This window comes from Lissotriton helveticus, chromosome 1_1 (genome assembly GCF_964261635.1).
Source record: "Lissotriton helveticus chromosome 1_1, aLisHel1.1, whole genome shotgun sequence".
Taxonomy (NCBI): domain Eukaryota; kingdom Metazoa; phylum Chordata; class Amphibia; order Caudata; family Salamandridae; genus Lissotriton; species Lissotriton helveticus.
The window spans coordinates 282,022,135-282,038,670 of NC_136057.1; the positions used below are offsets into that span (position 1 = coordinate 282,022,135).

The 16,536-nt window shown below is 46.3% G+C and overlaps 1 protein-coding gene across 2 annotated transcripts in view; it reads right to left on the minus strand.

Moving 5' to 3' along the window:
* The window catches only part of LOC144769395 (hemagglutinin/amebocyte aggregation factor-like), a 212,309-nt gene that overhangs the window by 51,764 nt on the left and 144,009 nt on the right, over nucleotides 1–16,536 (minus strand). For both annotated transcript variants that reach the window (XR_013598693.1, XM_078653454.1), the window contains exon 3: nucleotides 6,154–6,339. Coding sequence is in view for 1 of the 2 variants with exons in the window: in XM_078653454.1 (XP_078509580.1) it covers nucleotides 6,154–6,339 (186 nt within the window). In the remaining variant the exon portion in view is untranslated. The remainder of the gene's footprint in view (nucleotides 1–6,153; nucleotides 6,340–16,536) is intronic.

A 16,536-nucleotide genomic window follows, 5' to 3' on the forward strand; every position in this document is an offset into this window, starting at 1 on the left:
ATAGGCATGACTAGGCGAACTGTGAAAACACGTATAATTGAACATAACAGCAACATTCGCTGTACTAAGACACACACTAGGCTTTACGAACATTGCAAAGAAGCGGGCCACAGAGCAGACAACATTAAATGGATAGTCTTGGAATGTCACCCTTCCATCCACCAACATGCACTACATAGACTAGAACAGAGGTGGGTGCACCGTCTACAATTAGACACCTGTGGGTTGAATGATTCGATCCCTTGGAATCAACTAGCAAGATGACTCCGTCAATTGACTACCCAAAATCTGCATGCGCCCTACTGCATAACAGACTGGTCATCCTTCCCTTAGATAATGAGTATAACAGTGTCACACCAGCCCCACGGGCAAAGCGCCATTTTCACTCTTAGGCTACATCAGTCCCAAGGGCACAGTGGCATCTCCACCACTGAGTCAACCTCCAGGTTATTCTGTCCCGTATGGCCCTGCCACTTATTCAATCATGGCCACCAAATTCCTAAGAGAGTAATAGTTTGCCTAGCTACTTGTGGGTCCTGCCAGGGAGGAACTGCTCCACATGATACATTGGACGAGCTCTTGATACCCTTCTCTTTGCCTCTCCTTTGCTTCAGACGCCCCTTGATAGGGCCTGTACTTAGCGTTACACACCCCCTGGTTACCCCACCAACGTCTGGGTTGCCACCTGATAAGACTGCATCTCCCTCACGTCTCGGGACCCTCCCGGAAATAGCATCTGTAAGATCTCACACCACCTCCGGGGATCATTTTACTTATTGAGGTCCCCTTCGTTTTCCTCCATTTAATAATTATAATTATATTTCTTTGCCTTGAGGGACATTTCACCAATAGGTATTTGTTTCACATTACCTCGCTGAGTCTTGCGAGTTACGTTACACCGTTCCATTCTCTGGGCACGCCCATTACCGCGGTTGTAGTTCTAATTTCCTATGACCTGTACAGCTATCTACACTTCCCTTCCACACAATCGAGTGGCCCCTGATTGGCTGCCAAAGCAATTACGTCATGGTAGTCACGCCTCCACAGGACCCGCACGCCCTGTTCTTAATGGCGGCCGTGCCCCAGGACCCCACCGGCTTTTCCGCATGCATTGACACGCCGTTTGTGTGGGGGTAGGTTGTACCGGCGCAGTCTCCTGGCCGCTAAGGTAAGCCCTTCTGTATCGAGCTACTGCTCGCCGCCGGTCCCAGGTAACGGCATGCATGCAGGGGCCCACGCGGGGCGCCCCGCTCTGCCGGGCTGTCAATTGCTGGGAGCTGGCACTAGACCCACCGCTCCTGTGACCCCTTACACCGATGGTCCTACCCCCGACCACCTGTGCACTCCCGGTGCTCTCTAGCGGGCTCGGGCATCCTATTGAGTGTCTTCCACACACTTGCGGGACAGCCTGGCAGGGTGGAGCCACACGTGGTCCGTTGTCTTACATCAATAACGTTCTGGTTACAACTCCACGTGTTGACCCTGTCTTGTTGTGCTTCCTTCCCTTGTCAATTCCCCTTACAGGGTTAGGTCCTTAGCGCAGTCCCCACAGGAACTAGCCGCGCAGACTGCCAGTGGGCTCGCCTTGGTAAGTCCCATGAACCTAATAGCAATCATCCCTAAGAGTCCCTGACATCTACCTTGTGGCTTAGTGGCTGTCCGATTATAATGGTTAAACCTCCTATTTTGGTGGCTTTAGTGTTAGTAAGCAACATACCACCATTTAATGAGTAGTACTCACACATGTCCCAATTGCCTTCTGGGTCATGTCATGATGCATGTAATAATGGTCTCTCTCCCTTCACTATGTTATACACCAATATTCCTTTGGCACTTAGCAGATCACGTATAAATGGGTGCGCTATTGACTTTTGTGATAAAGACGACGCACAATTTGTAAGCGTTGGAATCAATAACGATAATGATGTTATTGTTATGTCTACTTGATCCCTAGGTCTGACGGTGATGCAGGACTCCTCGCCCGCTATATACCTAGACCTATCAGGTTGTATTACTAACATCCTGTAGCTCATTTTTTGGGCACCCAACGAGTATATGAGCACTTTTCGGTCCTGAAGAATTGCCCCTTTGGGCATGAAACATGTTGACCAAGTTGGAGGGTTGAAATGAGGCCACACTAATGGTTACTTTGGTCCTCAATACCCCTCTCTGCACTTTTTAACAAAGTGGTTAGCCACATGAATAAAGATTACCTCGTGGACTATCCAACTTTTTTTAAATAACTCACTTTTTGCTCACTACCTCACTTTTTCTAGCCTCACACATTTCTACATATCACGGCAAGGAACAAAAGATCTCCGTAAAAGAGTGACACTTGTTGTTACCCGTCAGGCATTGCAGCGCCGGCCTGACGTAGGAGCAGGAAGCCGATGATTTAAACAACATCCCAAGTAGGCTGAATGAGACATGTCATCCAGCTCATCAGTTGTGTGAGGCTTCCTTAGTTCCGTCAAGGAACTTGCTGACCTTCTAGCATATAACACCCCCTTGCTTACTCTCAACAACCAGGGAGAGAGACCTTATTACCTGTCTACCCCTAGGGGAACTGTGTACAACTTTGCTTCTTGCTCTCTGGACAAGTACACTGGACCCCTTTAAACATAGTCCATTCTCGTCCTCCCTTTTGTTTATATATGGTCAAGAGGATTAGCCAGGCTGCTTTGATGAAGTGATAAGTGGCTCACCCAGGGAGAGGCTATATCTCGGAGCGAGCTCTGCTACACAGGAATGCCAGAGTGAGGGTTCAAAATTGGATAAAAATAAGGAGGCTTGCAAAGCTGAAAACTTGATTTGCAACATCAGGCCCATTATTCTGACTGACTGTATCTGCTGCATTATCTGGAACCACAGCCCTTTGGATGTACCTTGCTTCAAGAGTAATAAAGAGTTCACTCCCTCAGAGCTACAGGTTAACAGATCTCATCTGGATTCATGTCATGTATGGCAAAGTTTCTGGAATAGCCTGTGCTTGGTTTTTACCTTAGAGATGGGGCAAACTCATGGCCACAGAGAGGAAACATTCTGTCCCCCTAACTGATGCTGTCTGTTCCCATTTAGTACTCTTTATTTCTTTGTCTACTTCCTTTGCTCCTATCCCCTCTCACCTGAATCTCTCCCCTTGCCTGCTACACCATCTAGCCTCCTGTCCTTTTGTGGCATTTGACCAAGCACTCCGTCTCCCCTTGTTGGAGAAAGATCCAATATTTATACTCTGGAGTCTCAGCGAACCCGCTGAGAGAGTCTACAGCACCAAGGGAGCCACTCAAAGTAGAGGTATGGTATGGCACCCATTGCCAAAGAACTCCCTCTCCCCTTTTTGGGGAAGGATCCAGTATGTAGGCCTTGTAGTCTCAGAAACCCTTCTGAGAGAGATCACTGCATATAGGGAACCTCTCGCAACAGAGATCGGGAAATGATACCACTTCCCCTGGGATCACAGCTTACTGGACTTTGGACGCAGCTTTGACTTGTCTACCGGTTTGTGTTCCCGTCACCCTCCCCCTCCTCTTTCCTTCCCATGTCTCTCACCCTCCCCTCCTCTTTTCCTTCTCCATTCTCTGTCTACTTCCCCTTCTCCTACCCACCTACCCTGAATCCCTCCCCTTGCCTGCTTTTTCCCTTACGTATATGTCCTTTTTGTTTGTCTCGAACTTACATGTAACTATGTTTGCCAAGCTCTAATAACTGTGTAACCTATGTAACGATATAACCTGCAACTATGGTCTGATACTCATGTATAGCACTCCGATACCTCAGGGTCTAGCCAGCGCAATATAAAACCTTTAAAATAAAATTAAAATAAAATCACCATGAAGAATTCCCTGCCTGTGCCTCCAGTGGATTTGTAAGGGTTTTGTCCAGGTGCATTGTGGTAAATGTTGTCCCAACCTTCTAGGACCATCGTAAAGATTCCAGAACCTTGTATTGTGTCTTTTGACACGTTGGACCCTCAAGAGGAACTTCAGAAAGAAGTTCCAGAAGTTTGGAGATGTTTGGAGCACCTTTGGAAAAAAGCTCCATCAGGGGACCGACTCAACCGCAAGAGCCAAGCCGCCCACCTTCAAGTGCGAGCTGGCCTGGCCTGCTGGTTAGTACCACTATATATCTCCGTAGGTCCGATTACCAGAGTTTAACCGGGAGCTCCCTGGAAAGCAAGCCACCAAACCCTCACTGAATCCGGACTGGTGAAGAGCATAGAGGGATCCCAGCAGAAAAAAAGCTTCAGAAAAGTTTCTAAATCTGAAGGTAAAATCTGAACCTAGATTTTTTAATATCTAAACATATTATTTTATGTTTATAGAAAGTATGAAGACAATCTCATCTACATAACCAGCAATAAATATTTTGTTGTGTTATGTGACTATAGAGCTGTGCGTTTTCAATATCTAAATATATTATATACAGGTACCTATTCTATAATCATGTATACATAATCCAAAATATATTTAGCATATAAGCATAATCCCATACACAGAGACTCATTTACACATATGTTATCTGCATATTTTGACAAATACACATATGTAAAGCATAACCATATATGTATTGCTGTACACATTATTTTTATCCATTTTTTTTGTACATATCAATCTTATATTGAATTGGTAACCCAGACTTGCTTATTATAGCATATAAGTGACCTTTGTGGGAAATATTTAAACTTGGTAAGAAAGTGGGATTTTAAAACTTTGATTTGCGTAATTGGAAATGCCACAGTAAGTGTAGATATTTCCTTTTACCAAGGTGCATTTTTATAGTATTTGGGTACAGTTGTTTCAGTTGTTTAGGATGCTTTGCAATAAGGTTGTACACACATGTCCGTGGAAATATGTGGTCTGTGGCGGTTCTGAAACATTGGGTAGTAGCTTTGAGAATGGTTACTTTCGGCATAGAAAGTGCACCTGATGGATATTTCTTACTTGTAGCAGTTTGCTATGAGTATAGATCAGTGTGATATATCAGTGGATCAGTTACATGTGACTATTTCATGTGAATAGTTTAGCTTTGCAAAATGAATTGATTACGGATTTAAACAAAAAAGAACCTAAGTTTCCATGGACTTGTTTTCATTGTCAGTGTTGCTACTGTAGTTATTCCGTTGGTAAAGTTAGCACCGTTTTGGAAACAGGCTAGTATAAATGGTTGGTTGGTCTATGGAAGTAGGTTTCTGTGATAATAGATTAAAAATAGTTTGCTTGGTTATTTGGTGGTTGGTTTGGTGCAGAAGTGAAGTCGTGGAACCAGATTGCTTTTGGTGTACTAGTGAGTGTTTGGCATGTAGTAGTTGGTGCAACTTTTATCTAGAAACAGGTGTAAAGGATGCTTCTGTTGTGTTAGTGCTGTGTGGGACAGTTTATGTTTTATGACCAGCTGCATTGTGTGAAAGTTCAGTTTGTTTGTATTAGCTGATTTGTCAGAACGGCTAAGTTTGCCATCCAATCCTTCTCATTTGTGGAAATGGTAATATTTCATGTGGTAGTGGTTCTGCTTTATTTGATCCTGAAATATGTGCATTATTTAACAACCTTCTTATGCATTAACACACCAATAAGGAAACATGAGATGGATCACGTAGAGATGCAAGACCAAACGATGATCGTCATATTTATTTGTGTTTTCAATTACTGCATTATGAACCCATCTGCTAGAATGGTGGTCTGGGGTTAGAATGGGCTCACTGCATGAGTGTTCATGGCACCTGGAGGGAGTGAATGGATGAGCCTGGGCAGCAAGTGGTCAATGGTAAAGGGTAGTTTTGTGTGTTGCTTTGTCATTGCACAGAGGATAATTGTGTTTTATCTGGAAGTGGATTCATGAGAATAACCAGGTTTGTTGTGGAAACGCCGGGAAAAAAAAGAGGCAAGTATAGCGTGGCTGTGGTTAGTGTTTGTCTTCAGCATTAGGTTGATGGCAATGGTTTTTGATTGGTAATGGTGTGCGTGAATAGTGAGTAACATTTGCCAGTAGTTTACTTTTATGATTGGTTTGGAATGGTAATGGTCAGTGGAACAGATTGTTTCACGGAGCATGTGATTGTTAGAAGTACCCTTGTCACAATGGTTTGACACAAGATTTGTTGTCATAACTGAGTTGTGTATCAACAATTGCTTTCTAATTTTCGGGTGATATTACCTCCTGTCCTCATAATACTTGTGATAAATGCTATGAAAGCCACTGATGAATCCCCACGGGCAGCTGTAGGTGAACGGCTCATCATATTCATTAATATAGGAGCTCCAGTGACATGATACTGGTCCACTGTAGGCGGTCTTGCAGGTGAAATCCCACATGCGGTCCTCATACCTGTTGTGAGGCTGACTAAAAAGAAAATTAAACAGTGGTCAATTCCATGCTCCTCCAGGAGATTTTAAATGTTCTACTAAAATCACATTACTATGGTGTAAGTATGAAACATTTTTAAGTCACTCTTTATTAGTTTCATGGCTGATGACTCTACAATGTTCCATATCGAGTTGGTGCTCCTAAAATTGTGCAGATTTTAATACCATCATTTAGAGTACAACTGAAAACAATAAACAAATGAAAAAATGTATTAAACTTGATCTAGTGATGATGTGTATGCATATTGAGGGTTGGTATGTAGGACCTCCACCTGCCAAGAGAGCATTTTGGGGGGCGTCTGCATAAACAAATCAGGATGTCCTAAATGTACCTTTTATCTGCATTTATTAGTGTTATACATTGGTTATATGGAAATGTGCGATGATATGTAGCAACATGAGAATTAAAGGCCACATCTTCTACAGCATGCAGTGTTCCAGAAAGTCTGGGGTGGGGGAAATATATGTAGCACTTTCCCATTTTGTACACTTTGATTACAGCCATGGCCTTGGATTTATTCCATGTACTTATGGTAGACTTTAATCATTCTTGTTGGTTAAAGTTAGCAAGATGTTATATTACAATCCATTCTGTAGTTTCTTTGTCTTTCCAGTGTAGCAAGTGTATCATTTTCAGCAGTTGTCCTTCTCTGTAGATCCTTCAGCCACAGATCTATAAAGATGGAGTCAATGCCTTACAAGACATGGCTTTTCCCTCTTAGCTAGGACGTAAGCAATATCAATAAACTTCTTTGTACAGGTTTAATTCTTTGATCAGAGCAGATGTCTCGAGAGGCAGCATTTGAGCTACATGTCTTCCATTAGGGACACTTTTTAGGACTCAGCTCTAGACAGCGCATGTGCTGGCTCGAAGAGACATGTTGTATATACTTTATGGGCTTCAGCCGGCCTAAAGGCTTCCCATTTACTGGCTTCAACATCACTCCTATATTCCTTCTCTCCATTTGTGCATGGTATGCATGCAGCAAGCCTCTTGCTGCGTTTAGCCGTCCCCGAGAGCATGGATCAATTACTGCTATCCCTCCCCAGCTCCCATTTTAGCAAATGTTTTCGGAACAACTTTTATCTTGGATTTGGAACACTTTGCATGAACGCTAATTTTTTCACTCACTTCAAGCTCTGTTGTCGTATATCGTTCTTGCTCCAGCGTGGCACAGTCTCTACTATGCAGCACATGGTTCTGGTGACTGGCATGGCAGCCAACTAGAGCGGCATCGTTTTCCATTAACAGCACAGCGCCTGCTTAATGGCCGCTACACTTCATCTTTCAGCATGACAGCTGCTTCTCGAGGCTGTGTGCATTTCTCTTTTCTACACAGTGCCCAATTGTGCATTAAAGCCGATAAATCTGCACATTTCTATCGGATCATGGTATGCTCTAATGGTTGTGCAACTTTTCTTATATCGCTCAGACACAGCTGAGTTCAGAAAAAGAAAACCTGATACCAAACAGAAAGTAAATTGTGGTAGACCCTGCATGCACGGAAGCGTTGAACCATGCCTCCCTCAATCAGCTGTCTGAGCTGTAGCTATGTGCGCTTTTCTTTGCCTTCTTTGGACAGTAGGTGTAAGAAATGCACTGCACTGGGAGATGAGCTGTGCACTCATAACTTAGGGGCAGATTTACAAGCCCTTTGCGCCTCTTTTGTGCCGCCGTTGCGTCACTTTTGTGACGCAGCGGCGGCGCAAAAGATGCCCCATGGTGCGGGGTATTAACAACGTGACGCATCTGGAGATGCGTCACGTTGTAAAGCCCTGAGCCATAAGGAGGCGTTCCTGCGCAGGGGGGGGCATTCCTGCGCAGGAACGCCTCCTAAAAGTGGCTGAGTGAAATCTACAAGATTTCACTCAGTCACTTTTAGGCCAATGCTGCATCAAAACCCTGCGCCTGCTTGAAGCAGGCGTAAGGATTGATGCAGCATTGGAAGGATAGGGCACCCTAGAGCCTTGCTGGAGCTGTGTCGCACTTGCGACGCAACTCCAGCAATGCGCCACTTTTAAGGCACAGATGCGAGTTCAAGTTCAAGGATTTATATAGCGCACTACTCACCCAGAGGGTCTCAAGGCGCTTGTGGGAGGGTGTGTGCATTACTTGTCGAATAGCCAGGTTTTTAGCTGCTTTCTGTAGGAGAGGTGGTTCTGTGTAAGGCGGAGGTGAGTGGGGAGGGAATTCCAGGTTTTGGCTGCTAAGTAGGAGAAGGATCTTCCTCCCATGGTGGATTTGTGGATGCGCGGAATTGCAGCGAGGGCTTGATTGGAGGATCGTAGATGGCGGGTGGATGTGTAGAAGGACAGTCGTGTGTTGAGGCATGCGGGTCCTAGGTCATAGAGGGCTTTGTGTGCGTGGGTGAGGAGACGGAACGTTATTCTCTTGTTGACGGGGAGCCAGTGGAGGTCTTTCAGGTGATCAGAAATGTGAGCTTGACGGGGGATGTCCAAGATGAGTCTGGCTGAGGCGTTTTGGATGCGTTGGAGTTTTTTCTGTAGTTTGGCCGTGGTTCCGGCGTAAAGGGTATTTCCGTAATCCAGTCGGCTAGTGACCAGTGCATGGGTGACTGTCTTTCTTGTTTCGGTGGGTATCCAATGGAAGATTTTTTTGAGCATGCGAAGGATGTTGAAGCATGAAGATGAGACGGCGTTGACTTGTCTGGTCATTGAAAGGGAGGAGTCTAGGATGAAGCCTAGGTTACGTGCGTGATCTGTAGGTATGGGTGCTGTACCCAGGGCCGGGGGCCACCATGAGTCGTCCCATGCAGAGGGGGATGATCCTAAGATGAGGACTTCCGTTTTGTCCGAGTTTAGTTTAAAACGGCTGTTCTTTATCCAATCGGCTACTTGTTTCATTCCTTCGTGTAGATTGGTTTTGGCGATGTTTGGGTCTTTTGTGAGGGAGAGGATCAGCTGGGTGTCGTCTGCGTAGGAGATGATGTTGAGGTTGTGTTGTCGCGCGATGGATGCGAGGGGACTCATGTAAACGTTGAAGAGGGTGGGACTGAGTGATGATCCTTGTGGTACGCCGCAGATGACTTCGGTGGCCTCTGATTTGAATGGGGGGAGGCGGACTCTTTGGGTTCTTCCGGCGAGGAACGAGATGATCCATTCCAGAGCCTTTCCTTGAATTCCGACGTCGCTGAGGCGTTGTATGAGGGTGCTATGGCAAACTGTGTCGAAGGCGGCAGAGAGGTCAAGTAGGATGAGGGCAACTGTTTCTCCGTTGTCCAGTAGCGTTCGGATGTCGTCTGTAGCTGCGATGAGGGCGGTTTCGGTGCTGTGTTTGGCTCGGAAGCCGAATTGTGAGGAATCGAGGGAATTGTTGGATTCAAGGAAGGCGGCGAGCTTCTTATTGACGGCTTTCTCAATGACTTTGGCAGGGAATGGGAGGAGTGAGATGGGGCGGTAGTTCTTAAGTTCAGAGGGGTCTGCTGTGGGTTTCTTCAGAAGGGCATTGAGTTCGGCATGTTTCCAGCTTTCTGGGAAGGTAGCGGAGTTGAAGGAGCAGTTGATGATATCGCGGAGATGGGGTGCGATGATGGAGTCTGCTTTGTTGAAAATGTGGTAGGGACATGGGTCGGTTGGCGATCCTGAATGGATGGAGTTCATCAGGTGGATGGTGTCTTCAGTGGTGATTGGGTTCCAGTCGCAAAGGTTGTGAGTGTGTTGTTTTGGTTCGGGGGTGGGTGGAGTGGATTGTTCTTCGGACTGGTTTTCAAAGCTGTTATGTATATCGGCGATTTTGTTGTGGAAGAAAGAGGATAAGGAATCGCAGAGGTCTTGGGAGGGAGTGATGTCGTTTGTACCGGCGGTGGGGTGGTAAAATCTTTGACGATGTTGAATAGTTCCTTGCTGTTGTGGGCGTTGTTGTCGAGTCGATCCTTAAATGCTGATTTCTTGGTGGATCGGATCAATTGGTGGTGTTTGCGGTTGGCTTCCTTGAAGGTGGTCAGGTTGTCAGTGGTTGGGTTTTTTCTCCAGGTTTTCTCGAGAGTACGGCATAACTTCTTGGATTTCTTAAGGTTATCGTTGAACCAGGGGGCCTTTTTACTACTTTGTTTGATCGGGTGGTTTTTCAAGGGTGCTAATTCGTCAGCGCAGTGGGTGATCCATTGTGAGAGTTTTGTGGCAGCTTGGTTTGGGTCCGATGATATAGTGGGAGGGTTTTGGTTAAGCGATGTGAAGAGTTGGTCGGTGGTGATTTTGTTCCAGTTTCTTCGAGGAATAGGTTGTGGGGGGTTGTGGGTCGAGGTCTTATTGTAGCTGAAGTGAACGCAGCTGTGGTCCGTCCAATGGAGAGCTGTGGTGTGATCGAAGGAGATGTGTTTGCTGGAGGTGAAGATAGGGTCGAGCGTGTGGCCGGCGAGGTGGGTGGGGGTGTCAACAAGTTGTTTGAGTTCGAGATTGGCCAGGTTGTCCAGAAGGGTGGTGGTGTTGCTGTCGTTTTTATTTTCCAGGTGGAAGTTGAGGTCCCCCAGTAAAATGTAGTTCTCGGAGGTGAGGGCATGTGGGCTGATGAAATCAGTGATGTCTTCGTTGAATTGCGTGCGGGATCCTGGTGGTCTGCAGATGAGGGTGCCTCTAAGTGTGGTCCTGGGGTAGGTGTGGATCTGGAAGTGAAGGTGTTCGGCGGTCGCGAGGTTATCATCGGAACTGGTCGTGATGCGGATGGTGTTCTTATGGACGATGGCAATGCCTCCTCCTGTTTGGTTGATGCGGTCCTTTCGGATGATCTTGTAGCCGTCCGGGATGGCTATGGCGATGTCTGGCGCTGATGAGGTGTTCATCCATGTTTCTGTAAGGAAGGCGACGTCCGGCGATGCAGTGTCGATTAGGTCCCAGAGTTCGGTGGCATGTCTGTTGACCGAGCGGGTGTTCAGCAGGATGCACTTCAGGTGGTTCGAGTCGGAACTGTGTTTGGATTTAGTGGGCTTGGTGTGGGTCCTGATGCAGGCTTATTTGCAGGAGTGGCAGGTGAAGGGTCCATGGGTGTGTCCTGGGGCAGCTTTTTAGCATTGTGTTGTGCGTCCGGGGTTAAGGGCAAAGAGGGTAGCAGCATCATATGTTATACGGGTGGAGAGGGTTATGCGGGGACCAGGGGGTCTGGCGTTGAGCGCGGTCCAGGCGCGGACGGGCATAGACGGGCTTACCTTTGGCGCACCTTCGGCGCGCATGGGGCGCGACCGCTGCGCGGGAACGCTGCGCGCAAATACCTCTGACATAAGTGGATAGGGGGGGCGGGGGCGAGGGAGGGTCAGCTGGGAGGCGGGAGCTGGGTGGAGGGGCGGGCTGGAAGGCACAAACAAACAAGATGGCAGCAAAACGAAACTAAACAGGACGAGATTGGGGTGGGCAGAGGCACAGGCACAATCAGGCACAGATAAGCACAAGCGCTACAGTATGCAGCACACTTTGATTGGCACGATGTGGGCTGTGCAAAAAATAGCGTAACGCTAAATTAGTCAATGCGGTAATATTAGCACAGGACAATCAAATGCAGTGCAAGCGTAATCACCAACACAATATCAGCACAAGACACTCAATGCAGTGCGAGCGCAATCACCAATACAATATTATTACAAGACAATCAAAGCAGTGCAAGCGTAATCACCAACACAATATCAGCACAAGACACTCAATGCAGTGTGAGCGCAATCACCAATACAATATTAGCACGAGACAAACAATGCAGTCCGAGCGCAATTACTAATATAATATTAGCACAAGACAATCAATGCAGAGAGAGCGCTACAATACCAGCTGCTGGAGGCAGGGAGCGAGGGGAGCGACCGCTTCTGACGGAGTCAGGACGGTCATGACGCTGTGGGGTATGGGATCGTCTTTACGTATCCTGTGGGAGGGAGGGTCAGCTGGGAGGCGGGAGCTGGGTGGAGGGGCGGGCTGGAAGGCACAAACAAACAAGATGGCAGCAAAACGAAACTAAACAGGACGAGATTGGGGTTGGCAGAGGCGCAGGCACAATCAGGCACAGATAAGCACAAGCGCTACAGTATGCAGCACACTTTGATTGGCACAATGTGGGCTCTGCAAAAAATAGCGTAACGCTAAATTAGTCAATGCGGTAATATTAGCACAGGACAATCAAATGCAGTGCAAGCGTAATCAGGAACACAATATCAGCACAAGACACTCAATGCAGTGCGAGCGCAATCACCAATACAATATTAGCACAAGACAATCAAAGCAGTGCGAGCGTAATCACCAACACAATATCAGCACAAGACACTCAATGCAGTGCGAGCGCAATCACCAATACACTATTAGCACAAGACAATCAAAGCAGTGCGAGCGTAATCACCAACACAATATCAGCACAAGACACTCAATGCAGTGCGAGCGCAATCACCAATACAATATTAGCACGAGACAAACAATGCAGTGTGAGCGCAATTACTAATATAATATTAGCACAAGACAATCAATGCAGAGAGAGCGCTACGATACCAGCTGCTGGAGGCAGGGAGCGAGGGGAGCGACCGCTTCTGACGGAGTCAGGACGCATCTGTGCCGTTTTTACCTCATGGTGCGCCGCATTGTAAAGGCGGCGCATCCATTGTGGCGGAGGCATAGCGCATAATAAGTGGCGCATCCCTGCTGATATGCAGGGATGCGCCACTTATTGTAAATATGCCCCTTAATGTTTTCATATAACTACTGTAGCCATCTGGATTCATCCAAGAAAACCCTTGCCGCTTTTTTATAACCCAGACGCTGCTTCCAAACACATGGATTTCAGTATGATTCGTGATGGAGACAAAAGACTGCAGAAAGTGTTATGAAGGAAGTTGATGTTATCCCTATTTTCCAGTCTTTAATTGTCTAATAATGTAACTCGATTAGTTATGGATAACCAGGGTTACTGGAATTATGGGGTTATTCAATTGCTGCAATTTCTACATACTTATAGATTTGCCGCCTTCGCCACATAATCCAGCATCTGATGCATAATCTGCAGATTTTAACAAAATAATTGTTTCTGTCTCAAAAGATTTAAAAGTTACTAAAGATATAGGGGCATATCAACAAGGGCCGTATCTCTGATTTTTTTGGCTTTAAAAGCCAAAAAAGCGGAGATAAAACTATTGCCCTATTTACAAGTGGGTGCTAAAATGCATTAGCGCATGTTAGCACCCATTTTCCCGATGCCTCGCTTTGCATCTCTAATGAGATGCAAAGTGGGCGTCACTGGGCAGTGCTGTATGTAAATATCGCTGATGTGCACATCGCGATATTTATAAGGAGGCCCACGCATTTTAGCAGATGTTAGTTTTTGGCGAAAACCGCGTTTTTTGCCAAAAACTAACGTCTGCTAAAATGCTGACTTACGTATACTTAACATTGGGGGTGGATTATGCTGATACAACCACAGGGTCGTATCAGCAAGGTTATCGCCGTTTTCCATGGAACATCGCTGGAAAACCAGCGATGTTCCATGGAAAACACCGCTATTGCTGGAATAATTATCGCCATTGCGCTATGCATTGCTAATACAGTGCTAGCATGGCGATAATTTCCAGCGATAGCCGTTGAAAAAAAAATTCACGCTAAGCGCGGCCAGCGATAATTATGACTGCCGCTTGAAAATATGCCCTGTAGCGACATGTGTTGCTGTGCAGTGGAAGGCCCTTTGCAAAAGTTTACTGGTCACTTTTCTGTAGCCTATTGCTGTGTTTTAGTGTTAAACTGGTGCTAGGGAGTTGCAACCAATGCCCTGAAAGTGTTAACAAGGTTAACAAGCATTTGCAATGCAAAAGGTCTCGCATTTACAAGAGTTTGAGCTATCGGCATATTAATTCCAATAGCTCAAACGCTCAGAAATGCTAGACCAATTGCATTGCAAATTCTTTTTTTTAAAAGCGCCCCATGCCGCTCTTTCACATTAATGTCGGTCACACCCCTTTAGGCCCGTGGCCCATGCTGTGGTTTCCTTTAATAGTAGCCACCCACTCTTCATTAGATGAGCTATGTCTAAAGATAGTGGCATGGCTGACATTAAAGTAAAAGCGCCATATGGGGCGCTTGTAAACCAATAACTGAATACTAAGAAGAAAAAACATGCGCTGCTTTTGGGCTGTAAACAACAAACTAAAGGTATAGCCACCGCTGAATCAGCATTACGTACGGTGCTAGGAAAAAAATAAAAAAAAGTTGGGGGAGAGCGTATCCTGCCTGCAACAGCAGGCACGATCAAAACATTTAATCAAATACTGCTCGTAAGCTGTAATTAAAGCCTACCGAACAACAACGCATGTAACAGGGGGTGTCCTGCTGGGAGGTTTCAAAATGGTAGCACACACAAAAGGGAGGGGTGAGGTTAACAGACTCACCTACTTTGAACCCCCAGTCAATACTTTTTACACCAAAAGAAGTCTGTATCTGTGTCTCGTGGTGGCATTTGCTGTGTGCCTCAATACTTCCCTCACTCACACAATTGTGTGACATGCTTCATCATAGGGCTGCTTACAAAACGCCCCGGTGCAGCCAACGCCAGGAGTGGATCAATAGGTTGGGGGAAGAAAATACAACACAGAAAAGAGAAACAATAATATTTCAAAAGTGACAGGGAACGCTGGCAGTGAAAGTGCAGTGTGGTGTAGATTTAAACTAGCTTGGAGGTGTCCCTGTGCCTATAACTTTATTCCTGGACCCTGCGGGCAGGATTAAAAGCGTGAAGGATGGTGGTGATTGGAAAATGTAACATGCTTCTTACACCCCTCCTAACGGCCAGGTAGTCGACATGTTTCGGCTGTGTGTCTGTGCCCCTTGAATGGGGACACACCGGCCATCTTCAGGGCTCTGCCTGTCCCAGTGTAATTGTGTAACTCTCTGAACTCTAGTTGAGATAAGAAGGTGTCAAGAAAACTAGTTCCGTATCCAAGGGATTTCCTCAAAGATAATCGTAGAAAAGATGTGTGTAAGCCTATTTAATGTTTCTAATGGCGGTGGGCAAGGAGAGACCCCCTATAGTCACACTTACTCCAAGGGTGGTGCTCCTCTCATCAGCTGCTTGCCTGCTGCCGCCGGCCAAAACATGTCAACTTAAGGCCTCAATATGTTACAACAGTTGAGCAGCTGCTTGCAGTGTGTAGTAGGATCCTATGGTATGCCTGGCTATTGTTAGAAATGGGATCCCTTGCTGGCCAGGGCTTGCGCCAAAGTCAGTCAGAGACCACAATTCCTACGTCAGGGCAAGGGAGTTACACGCCAAGATAACCCCTGCTCACCCCCTTGGTAACGTAGCACGAGCAGTAAGGCTAAACTTGGAGGCAATGTGAGTTAAGTGTTTGTGCACGCACCCCAGCAACAACACCCAAGGACCACCACAAAGTAAACTCCACACAAGGTTATATATAAAAATAGCCTTTGTATTACACCAAAACACATTAGATAAAAACACACACTTTACAATGTGCCAACAGGCACGGGCAGAATTTACAGGGCATATGTACAAGACAGGGCCACCTGGACCACTGTCAGGAATCAGCACTTTTAGAACTAGCACTTAGAATATCACTTAGAATATAGAATATAAACATTTTAGCACACAAGCAGTAACTACTGGTATCAGGTAAGTACCACATACGCAACCCAAATCACCTTAGGAGAATATTACGCAGGGAACCAAGACCTCACTAGCACCACCTGTACTAGCAAGAACAACCACCTAAGTATCACAATACCTGTAGGGGTATAAGCACATTACACATGATGCATCACAACACATTCAGAGGTGTGGGGAAGGAAAACACATGATGCATAACATACATTCAGAGGTGTAAGGAACAAGGCACATGACGCATTAAAACACATTCAGAGGTGCAGCACAGGAGAACACATGATGCATAAACAACACATTCAGAGGTGTAAGAACATTGCGCAAAAATCACATTAGTCACCACCTGTGACTGTCCCTAGGCCAACTGGCCTTGTTGGGGCTAGGACGCCCTGTGTCCCAATGTCAGGGGCCTAAACGTGGCAGCTGCCCACAAAGTGCTGGGCAGCTGGGGAGACAATGGGGCCAACGCTAGAGCCTCGTGGCCCTAAGCAAATAGAATGTCCCCATAGCCTCTCAGGCTCTGAATACAAAATGCCCCCACGAGCCTCTCTGGGCTCGCAAAACCAAGAAATGGCGCGCACGTTG